The sequence below is a fragment of the Clupea harengus genome, chromosome 3, assembly GCF_900700415.2.
Source record: "Clupea harengus chromosome 3, Ch_v2.0.2, whole genome shotgun sequence".
Classification (NCBI taxonomy): domain Eukaryota; kingdom Metazoa; phylum Chordata; class Actinopteri; order Clupeiformes; family Clupeidae; genus Clupea; species Clupea harengus.
Window position 1 is genome coordinate 27205659 of NC_045154.1, and position 11141 is coordinate 27216799.

General features: G+C 45.1%; 1 protein-coding gene across 2 annotated transcripts in view; it reads right to left on the reverse strand.

Annotated features, from left to right (window-relative positions):
* Nucleotides 1-1699: 1699 nt before the first annotated feature.
* The window catches only part of plxnb2b (plexin b2b), an 81812-nt gene continuing 72370 nt past the window's right edge, over nucleotides 1700-11141 (reverse strand). For both annotated transcript variants that reach the window (XM_012837352.3, XM_042707370.1), the window contains exons 20-37: nucleotides 9376-9585; nucleotides 8991-9161; nucleotides 8669-8805; nucleotides 8356-8456; nucleotides 7855-8084; nucleotides 7515-7696; nucleotides 7008-7074; nucleotides 6502-6648; nucleotides 6023-6179; nucleotides 5363-5463; nucleotides 4863-4947; nucleotides 4470-4621; nucleotides 4035-4195; nucleotides 2785-2932; nucleotides 2604-2668; nucleotides 2344-2419; nucleotides 2085-2159; nucleotides 1700-1856 (exon numbers count right to left, since the gene is read on the reverse strand). In XM_012837352.3, coding sequence (XP_012692806.2) covers nucleotides 1752-1856; nucleotides 2085-2159; nucleotides 2344-2419; nucleotides 2604-2668; nucleotides 2785-2932; nucleotides 4035-4195; nucleotides 4470-4621; nucleotides 4863-4947; nucleotides 5363-5463; nucleotides 6023-6179; nucleotides 6502-6648; nucleotides 7008-7074; nucleotides 7515-7696; nucleotides 7855-8084; nucleotides 8356-8456; nucleotides 8669-8805; nucleotides 8991-9161; nucleotides 9376-9585 — 2370 coding nt within the window. In that variant the 3' untranslated portion in view covers nucleotides 1700-1751. The remainder of the gene's footprint in view (nucleotides 1857-2084; nucleotides 2160-2343; nucleotides 2420-2603; nucleotides 2669-2784; nucleotides 2933-4034; nucleotides 4196-4469; nucleotides 4622-4862; nucleotides 4948-5362; nucleotides 5464-6022; nucleotides 6180-6501; nucleotides 6649-7007; nucleotides 7075-7514; nucleotides 7697-7854; nucleotides 8085-8355; nucleotides 8457-8668; nucleotides 8806-8990; nucleotides 9162-9375; nucleotides 9586-11141) is intronic.

Below are 11141 nucleotides of genomic sequence, written 5' to 3' on the forward strand. Positions count from 1 at the left end.
CCCCCAAGGCTAGTAGCATTTCCCCTTCAGGTCACCAAACATCCCCATACTGCATCACATCGATACAAGAGAAAATCCATTTCTAAAACGGCAGGGGAAATGTACAATAAAGTCAACACCAAATAAAACTGACAAATGTTAAAGATGCTTATTAGGAATGAAGCAAGTTATCGCTCTTCACCTCCTCCAGTACAAATGTAAGAACACATAATCACCTCCCTATATGAAGTTTAATTCAGTCAAATGATCACACAGCATTTATTGGTTTGGCAGCATTATGACACATTTATACACCACTAGAAGAAAATGAGGCTGCTTCCATCAGATAAGTAAATCAATTGCTGTGATCTTTACAATCTACCAAATGATATAACTTGCAACAGCCTATTAATAAAATAATATTTTTTTCTAAAACAAAAGTAATGCAATTAAGCCTTCACCCCTCCAAAATAATAAGAAAAACTCTGGAAAATATAAAAGCATCAAAGTGACATTGCCAATATCAATAAACACTTCTCTTGAAACGCCCCAAAAAATCTATGCTTTAAGTTGGTCTTTACAGTGAATACTACACTGTGAACATGGGAGGAAATAAATGTGCTATTGATCTGGGTATTGGTTTTTCCAGTGTTTCCCTGCAAACTTTGATTTCAAAAAACACTCATCATGCCCAAGGGTGCGTTGGCGATTGGGACCTACGAGCAGACTGGCTGCACAGGGTGAGGCGATCGATAGAAAAATTCAATTAAAAATCAACTGGTTGACAAAATCACCAATGCCAGCATGTCAGCACCAACCAGTCAAGTTGTTGTTAGCCAATACCCCCAGTCATGACCCTACTGTGGAATCACACACACACACGCGCACACACACACAAACACAAACACACACACACACACGCAAACACACACGCGCACACACACACACACACAAACACGTGCGCACACACAAAACCAGAGAGAGAGACCATGTCCATCTGGGTCTGGATGCGTGGAGATCACACGGGGCGAGACAAGACGTCTCGCCTCCGGGTCGGACGAGGCATCCGGCCCTTTTCATGGGTGCCACGTGTACACATTCACACACACAAACACACACACAGGCCAACCACAATCAACACAAGGCTGTCTATTTAAAAAGTTAATATTTCCTTATAAAGCTTTCCGCATAAAGACTGCACGATTAAAAAAAATATAATACAATTCTTAAAACTTTTTTTTCTCTCTACACAAGAAGAAATGCAACATCTGATTATCTTAAGAGGCCAGTGTTCTGCCACGGCCTATTCTACTGGCCTGCTTCCCATTATTTTATAATGGAAAGGGAACTGGGTAGGCTTTCTAAATGAACTCTGCTGTGGATGATATGGTGTATGGAATAGTCTACAGCCACACCAATCCAGCCATCAGTAATTCTGGACACCTCACACACCACCAACTTGGCACAGGCAGGGGTTGAGGGCTTCTGAAAGTGGACCCTGTGACTCTCACATTCCCCATCTCACGACTGGACGAGGGGTTTTGGACGCTCTCACTCATGTTGGATTAAACCTGTTGTGCCCCCGCGTCCCCTCATCATTCTTCCTTCCTCCCGTCCTCAGGCCAGTAAAATACCCTTCCAGCCCTCCCTCCCCTCACCCCTAAAAGGCACTGGCAGCTCAGTACCACAGCAAACACCACCCCCCCCCCCCCCCCCCCCCTCCCACCCCAAGCCCTCATCCCTCTCTGTCACGCTGTCTTCCCTCCCAGCAGTCAGAGATCAGTCACTTTGTTCTCCAGCGTGGCGGCTATCTGCTGCAGCCGCAGGGTGAGCTGTTTACTCTGCGCGGCTGGGTCCTCGTCTAAGGACTGGATGATCTGAGGGAGAGAAGGAAGAGAGAGAGAGAGAGAGAGAGATAGATAGAGAGGAGGGGGAGAGAAAGGAGAGAGAGAGAGAGAAAAAAAGAATAAAGAGGTAACACATGAGGGTGAAAACAGTTTTAATAGCTTAGGGCTGTAAAGTCCTAAAAGTCCAGCGACTCAATATATTTCCCACTGAAGTAGCAGTGTTCTACATGTCCGACAGAAAAAATGGAAGCCACTTACCCCGTCATAGTACTTGCTAGCATACTGGTAGAGCTGATGCAGGGCCACCTGGGTGTTTAGTTTCTCCGTGTGGGACTGGAGAACACAGAGAGGACAAACACTTTCACTCACAGTGATTTGGGACGCGTTTCCTTTATATTTATTGATGTTGCCAGTTGTCGTATCTGTTATCTTGACCTTGGGAGCCCCAGGCTCAGCCCTGCCTTCCCAAGGGAGATATTAAGATTTAAGCGGAGTCAGTGAGGTCCAGCGTTCTTACCCTCGATATTTCAGCCAAATGAGTGTTCATGTCCTGATCGCTGACTTGGATCATCTGCCGGATGCCTTTGTAGTAACTGCAGAGACACAAAGAAGAGGGGAGTGAAAGGGAGGTAGGTAAATATAAACGGAATGTACCCTGCAGAGACACCATCAAACATTATCAAGCACATAGATCAGTGTTAACAATCTTTTATCTGATCATCAGAACATCCTTTGATTCGATGTCATACTAACAAAACGACAGAATTCATTACTCACTCGTCCACCATCTTCTTGTAGGTAGAGATTTCCTTTGCATAGAGTAACTTGTTGCTCGGAGAGTCCTGGATAGATGAAAATACAATGTTCACATTTAGCATTCCAATTCCTTGTATCATCGTATCACACACCGCGTGTCCACATGGCCTCTGGGCCTCTGCGGTGGAGACGGCTGACTCACCCTGCTGAGTTTGTGCTCAGTTTTCGTGCAAGCGTCCATGAAGGTCTGGGCAATGACCGACAGCGAGGCGTCCATCACCTCGGTCGTGTGGACGTCGAAGATGAAGTGTGGGTTCTTCAGGATGTTCACCCAGAACCTCAAGGGCAGGCTGTGGACACCAGCACATTGTCAGCCTCTCCTTCTGTCTTTACCTAGCATTAGCGATACTGGCACCCGGGCCTCGCTAAGACTATCACAATGTGAAATGATGCGATGCACCAAAGGACTAAGACATTCGTCGGTGCATCAAAGAAAGCGTACGTTCTTGTTTACACACCACAACAACTGAGCTTAAAATTTTAACAAGAAAAAAAACCAATGAGAGGTTGGAATCTGGGGTAAAATATTCAAACATGCTTTCAGAAGGGCACACGTATCATTTATTCATCACATTTGACACAGTACCTTATTCAAGACAGACTGACGTTTACATTTCAGACACAAATAAAAATATATTAAGCCTCGTTAGTCATTCGAAGCACACAGGCCCAGGGGACCAGCATGCAGCTCATTTCATGGCTTACTGAAAATTTTCAAAAACTCAGAAAAAAGGGATTTTGCTTGCCTTTTTCATTTATTTATTTATTTTTGCTCATCAGATTTTTTTGGGTTGCCTAATTGAGATGAAGGACTCTGGGACACATATTGGATTGGCTGGACTCTCAACGGGCCAAGCTGAACAGCAATCTCCAAGATGTACATTGGGAAATAATGGTTTAATCAAATTAGCAAGGGACATAATTACCATGTTTGTTTGATAGTCTGGCAGCTTCATGCCTTCATACTTAATAGAAAGGTCCCTGCTGCTTTGAGGAAACAAAAACACCGCCAACCAAGTCGACGGTGTAATTGTATTGCTCATCACCCCATTCAGAACTCCCGGATCCACATGTCAATCACCCGCGTCCATGGGCAAAGTGTTCAGTCAAATAAACAAACATCGACTCAGTGCTAATTTATGCGCCCAGAGGTCCCCAGCGGCAGTCATTACGAATACAAAAGAGGGGAATGTTTTTGTTTTATTTTTCCTCACGAGTTATTGTGCTGTGAATGTGCATTTTGCTTGTTGGCCCCAATGGCAAGCAGAGTGAGAGAAAGGGGGAAATAAAGACATAGGGAGAGAGAGAGAGAGAGAGAGAGAGAGAGAGAGAGAGAGAGAGAGAGAGAGAGAGAGAGAGAGAGAGAGAAAGAGAAAAAGAGGAGATGCGCACCTATTGGTTTTCCAGATGTGAATGGTCTCCTCGTCCACATTGTCATGCTTCAGGGCCTGCTCGTCCAAGAAGTCAAAGAAGTACTTTACAGCAGGCGGGACCACCGACCCTGAGCAGAGAACGCTCCGGAAGAAGTTGTCAACAAACTGCTGCAGCGTGCCCTGGAACACCAACGTGCATTGTTTTAATATGACTGATCCAGCAAAGGAAAATATACTAATACAAATCTCGGCCAACAAAAGCTGGGATTCAGTGAGCCCTGATAATACACACACCCCATGGGAACATTAGCACTGCAGCTCAAAATACAAAAGTGCAAAACAGAGACACTGTTTAGCATAAAAGGCACTGCGTGATGGCTACTAATAAGAAATCTTCCATGAATGTGGGTTGTAAGGGAAAAGGTTGTGAATGAAAGAAACTGAGGCGGCTCACCTTGACTGAGAGTAGACGAGTCAGATAGATCTCTGTAATGGCTTTGGTCATGGACTTGTCCTTAATGCTGCCCCTCTTTGACTTGATCTCATCCAGCTCGTCCATCGGCCGCACAAGATGGAACACCTTGTCATCGTCTAGCAAAGCCTTTCCTGTGAAAAAGACAGACCAAGGAAGAGCTACAGATTTTTTTTTACATTTTAATGACTGACATTTTACATCACGTCTTTTGTGTGCCAACTGTGTGTGTGTATACAGTTCAGTTCCCATCTTCAGCCATTATGTTTTTAAGCTTTTGAGCTGATAGTAGTGGAGAATGTAGCAGTTACTTTAGTGGAGAATGTAGCAGTTACTTTAGCGGAGAATGTAGCAGTTACTTTAGCGATCACTTACTCTCCTCATGGTTGTCCTGATTCTGGTCAAAGGCCTGCGGAGGTTGCCTTACTCTGGACAGCACCAGTGTGGCATTGTCTCGAACCTGTCACATACGCAAACGCACGCACACGCACGCACGGACACACACACACACACACACACACACACACACACACACACACACACACACACACACACACACACACACACACACACACACACACACACACACACACATTAGGGAAAAGAAAAGCAACAACCACTAAGGTCTTGGTCTAAGTTTGAGCATTGATGAATTACCTCTACCTATCAGCCAGGGCTTTAATGAGCAGTTGATTAACTCTTAATTAGATGTTGATCTGAGTGCCGATAAAAATCAACCGTTTAAACTGAGCTGAAGGCTGATTGTAGCATGACATTCCAAGATAAGACGGACCTTTCAGCACTTTTCTCGAAATTAACTAAAGATTCACTTTGTAAACTCCCTCTGACTTTTTACCGGACTGGGCAGTACTCACGTTGTAGTGAGCCAGTGTGTTCATACGTCTCCATCTTCCTTCTTTCACCGTGGTCACATCCAGGTCAGACAGAGTCTGTCCAGTCGAGCCTGGGCGCCACTCTGTACAACAGATCTCAGAGGTCAGACTTGCTGTCTTTCGACAATATGAAACTCCAACAATAGACATGGGCTTGAAACAGTATGAAGCTCCTTTTAAAAGGGGTCACGATGCATGTCTGTGTCGGTATCCAATTTCCTGAAAATTGCCTTGAAGATGTTGTCAATAAGAAAAGTGTGCTCAATTTGGTGCCCAATCTCACATCCAATATGCTTTGGATTGCCTTGTGTTTGGATACCTGTACTTTGCCCTGCACTTTTTTCTCACAGCCTAGCATAGCGCTTTGATAACCTCTCAGTACACCCAGACGTAGTGAATTGCATAAAACTCTGATTAGCACCCTGAAAACTCTGCATGGACAGACAGATACTTTACAGGGCTACCAACCCATACCAAATGTCATGAAGGGAATAGAATTGGGCTCCTATTAAAATCAATATGAGGCACAGTATGTTCTATTCAGCATTTAACAAGGTTACATTCCTGTTGCATCTGAAACCCTATTTTAATATGGCCGCACCCCTATAACATGCTGCATCTGCACCTCCATGGTGGGCTCACCTAAAGTGACGCAGTCCACCTTGGGCCTCTGGGAGTAGGGCAGGTTCCTGTAGACCTGCTCGATGACCTTCTCCTTCACCTGGGAGATGGTGTCACAGGTGAGCACCTTCACTGGCGTGACGTCTGGACCCTCACCATGGACCAACACCTGTAGAGTCTGGGGCACAGAACAGAGGGGAGTACTACCTCACAACGAGTCCATGTGCAATCTCCTGGAAAATTGTGAGAACCAACACTCAGAGCAGGGGTTACTTGTGATTATTAAGGTCTCTTTCCGAATTTCTCTCTGCATTTCAAATGCTACAGTGAAACAGTGACAAAAGTTCAAATGTGATAAAAAAAACAAAAAAAAAGTATCAGCAAATTAGCCACCATAAACAGTGACAAAAACAATTAGTTCTGTTGCAAATGAAGGGCTGTCTGCGGAGGTGTCAGGTGTGTGGTAACCATGGTAACTGCTGAGCCGAAAGCACCCTCACCAAAACGGTGTACTCCACGTCATCTCCCAGGAGACCCGTGTCATTCAGCGTGTACTTGGCCTTCTTGACCATCGCGTCCACTGGGCCCTTCTCAATCTGATGCTTTAGGGCTCTAAAGAGCTTGTACAGGGGCTCGCCCGCACTGTCCTGTACAGAGCAGAAAGGCACAACATTCTCCTCAAAAACCATGAAATTAATAAATGAAGTTCATATTTCATAAGGTGTGTATATTCTTCTCTGCCTTCATCTGAAGTGTTCATAAATAAAGGGAGTGGACAAGATTTTATGGTGTGTCAGTGTTCAGCTATTAAACCTATGACTACATTCAAAATGGCTCCCACTGGCCAGAGACAAATTGAGTCATTGTTTGGGACATCAAAACAGCCTGCTGGCAATTTTCTTGTATGTATATAAAAAAATAATAGCACAACGCCCACGGTGGAGGCCAGGCCCATAGTTCTTCACAAGCAGCCGGTTGTCACGGTGACCCACGTGAGCGCGTTTACCTTGAGGAACTGGTAAAGACAGATGGACATCCAGTTGCACAGCATCCTCTCCACCACTGTCTCCGACCTAAAGGGGTAAAAACACAGTGTGGGTTCGGCGCTTTGCGTGTGCGTTTGATGTCTCGACTGTCCATAGAGCAGCTAAGAACAATCAGTCAGACCCGCCTGAAGGGAACGCGCCACTGCTTGCGCACACAGAGAGCCCAGTAGGACGCCAGGAAAAGACACGGTTTCACAGCAATTATAATCAACATCATTTGAGTGCAAATACTGTTTTGAGTGTTTTCTTCTCTCCGGATGTACAGAACGCTACAAATTGGCACATCTAATTGGCAGTTATTTGCTAATCAAAGCAACAGAGAAATAATAGAACTATCATTATGTTTACCAAATCAGAACCAATTGAGAAAATGTACGATGAACTCTGTGCCTCTCATATGATAGCTCTGCAAATTAATGTCAGTAGGAAATAATCCAGGCTATCTACTAATGGTCTGGGGAGTATACCTGCGGAGCATGAGTTTGGGGTTCTTGCTTTCCACGTAGCTCTCCATCAAGTTGAGCAGCAAGGTCCTCATGATGTCGGTGTAGTACTCCAGCTTGCCGTGCAGGGCCACCGTAAGCAGCGAGGCGAAGTACACCTTCGCCCGGGCGTTGAAGTCCGGCTTTGACTCCAGTGTGCGGATAAACTGGACGACAAACACACCCAAACATACATGACCGATGAAAGAAATATAAGGCTTCAGTTAGGAATTAAACAGGCAAATAAGTGGTTGTCAAGAAAAATGGTTTATACAGTGGATCATAAATCTGAGATGTTTTTTTTAAGCACCCACTGGAAACCTACATTGATAAGAAAGGTCTTGCTGTTGAGCAGGTTGGAGAACTGGTTTAGAGCCTGGGCCACGATAACCTTACGGTTCTCCGGGATGTCCAGTTTGCCCGTGATCATCACGTCATTGGCTCCATCCTTGGAGGGCAGGAAGAAGACGCGGTCCGTGTAGGTCTTGTAGTCCAGGAAGGGCATGCGACCCTCGCTGATGTCATTGGTGTGGTCCTCCATTTCAATCATCAGATCTAAGAGGACAGGATGGGAGTTGGGAGACATTTACATTTGTGTGTGTGTGTGTGCAGGCACCTTTATCCAAACTTACAGTAGTAGGTGGTAGATATACATTTTAGATATACATTTTTCCCCTCAGTATGTAGGGTCCCTGAGTATCAAACCCATGCTCTAAAAACTGAGCTTAGTGTTGTTAGCATTCATGGTTAGCACATGAGCTACCAGGGAGCTTGACGATAATGTTTAACAGCTTGTCTTAATGGATGTGGATGTTTTGGGGTTGACCTGTGAATTCCTTCTTGCAGCGGTCTCGCACACTCTCCTCGAGACTGTCCAGCTGGTGTTTGACCTTCTCGTACTCCCGCTCAGCTTCCTGACTCTTCCTCCTTTTGACGTGCAAGAATACACACACACACACACACACACACACACACACACACACACACACCAAGGTTACTGAATAGCTTGTGAAACAGTTATGGACACAATTTATTTCTTTTTTGTGTGTTTTACGCATTTTGCTCTGAACGCCAAGGTCTAACATGTGTTTAAACACTAAGCTCATCAGTGAAACCACTTAAAAACATGCTTTTTTTACATGTAGCAGTAGGCTGATGTAGCAATAATCAGCAGCATGGGGATGATCACAGCGGGGATGATGATGGCTAGAGGGACTTCATATTTACTCTCATAGACAACGGAGCCCACATCCCACACGCCATTTCCAAACTTGATCTGCATGGAAACACAGACAACCAACCAGATTCAAAAGCAATCAGCAAATACATGGCAACCAACCAACACAGCAGGGTTTGATCTTTTTTTTAATTTATTTGAACACGTGGCAATACTGCATACAGTTTCAGAGTATCAGGATGGATGCCTCTGTGACTGATGGGGATGGGGGGGGGGGGTCCTACCTTCAGCTTCAGAGGTTCAGAGGTGCCGTCGTTCCTCGCCAAGCGAACTTTGTGCTCGGGCGGAGGCTCCAGGTACAGCTTGTCGTCTTCCAGAGTGTTGACTATGCAAGGCACGTCACCCACAAATGCCTTGGCTTCATCAGTGGTCATGGCCTTCGAAAATCCCCGACCCTGAAGGAGAAGATGAGAGCGTAAACATACATATGTATAGACACATATACACATACATGTATATATTCATATACACATCATATTTACATCATTCTGTTATCAAAATACTGGTACCTGATCAAAATTCCTTTATAACAAATCAGCACTGACATTGATATTTCCATTCAATGGCTGATTAACTAGGTAAAGGGAAAAAAGGTACAAAAATACTAACAGTGACTTTGATGGTGCTGTTTGCAGTGATCTTTTTGTTGGTGAAAGGCACAAAGGAGGGATCTGGGTGGAAGTCAAAGGGCTTCAGTTCCTCCACCAGGTTGTCAAGGTGGAGGAAGGTGCAGAAGGACTGGGTGTCATGGGTCTTATTCACTCTCGGAGAGAGGAAAACAAGTGTGGTGTCGTTCTTGCTCTCCGCAGGCTGCCAAAACTGGGAGATGGGAGAGAGAGAGAGAGAGAGAGAGAGAAATAAGCACAAAAAGTAAGTTAAGTGAGGGAATGCAAGAGAGAGAGAGAGCGAGGAATTCACTCAATACATCAGGAGAAATACACAAAGAGTGACTGATGGGGAGTTAAAGATTTTAAGACAGGCTGTGAGACGACAGCATGGGGTTGGATGTGTGTGTGTGTGGGGGGGGGGGGGGGGGGGGGGGGTGAGGTGATTGAGAAATGCACAGCGAAGAGATGTGAGGTGACACCGAGACAGCGCAGCGAGGTGAGACAGACGAAGGTAGAGGCGAGTGGGAAGCAAAGGAGAAGTCAAGGAATGAAAAATAAGAAAGAAAGAGGGGCGCACAAAAATGTGCGCTTGCGTACACACACACACACACACACACTCTCTCTCTCACACACACACACACACACACCATGCCCCCAAGGGCTGTTTAGTCACAGTATTGCCACCCAGAAAGCGCAGAGAGAGAGAGAGAGGGTGGGGGGGGGGGGGGGGGGGGGGGGGGGGGGGGTGAGAGTCACATTGGCCATAGCCAGTCTAATCTGCTGGAACTTTAATTCCTGTTTTAATTCAGGCATATGAAATTAAACTAATTTTTTTTTAAATGCACCACTTATCCTGCCACAAGGTACCAGGGCCAGGCGCTTGAGACTCCCACCACAAGCGCATCAAGTCAGACCTGCTTGATTATTTCTGGGGCCTGAAGATCCCGAGCTCCCTCTCAGCACGGCAACGGATTTGCAACTTATTGGTATTCTACGTGCTATGAGACGAGAGTGGGTTTATGTGCGAGTGGGTGAGTGAGAGAAACAGCTAGATGGATGGGAGAGAAGGGGGGAGGGAACAGATAGACGAGCAGGGATGGAGAGAGAGACTGATGGTTGAGAGAGAGAGAGAGATAATAGAGAGAGATGGAGAGGGAGAAAGAGAGATGGTGGAGAGAGAGAGAGAAATAGTAGAGAGAGATGGTGAAATATGGAATGATACGTCCCATATTTAAAAGTGGAGACAAGACAGATCCACAAAATTACCGTGGGCTATGTATAAATTCATGTCTAGGGAAGGTCTTTTGTAGCATTCTAAACTCAAGGATCATAGACTTCATCACAGAACATAATTAATTAAGCAACAGCCAAATTGGATTCCTACCCGAATTTAGAACTACAGATCATATATTCACATTAAACACACTAATTAACAACTATGTGCACAAAAATAATACAAAGATTTATGCCTGCTTTGTGGATTTCCAAAAAGCCTTCGATTCAGTCTGGCACAACGGCCTTTTCCTAAAATTACTCGAAAGTGGTATCGGAGGGAACACATACAATCTGATCAAATCAATGTACACCAACGGGAAGTGCTCAATTAAAATTGGAACCAAGAAAACTGAATCTTTCTTTCAGAGACGTGGAGTAAGGCAGGGCTGTAACCTTAGCCCCACATTATTCAATATATACATAAATGAATTGTCAAAACAAATAGAGAACTCCCCTGCACCTGGCCTGAAACTACAAGACACTGAAATAAAA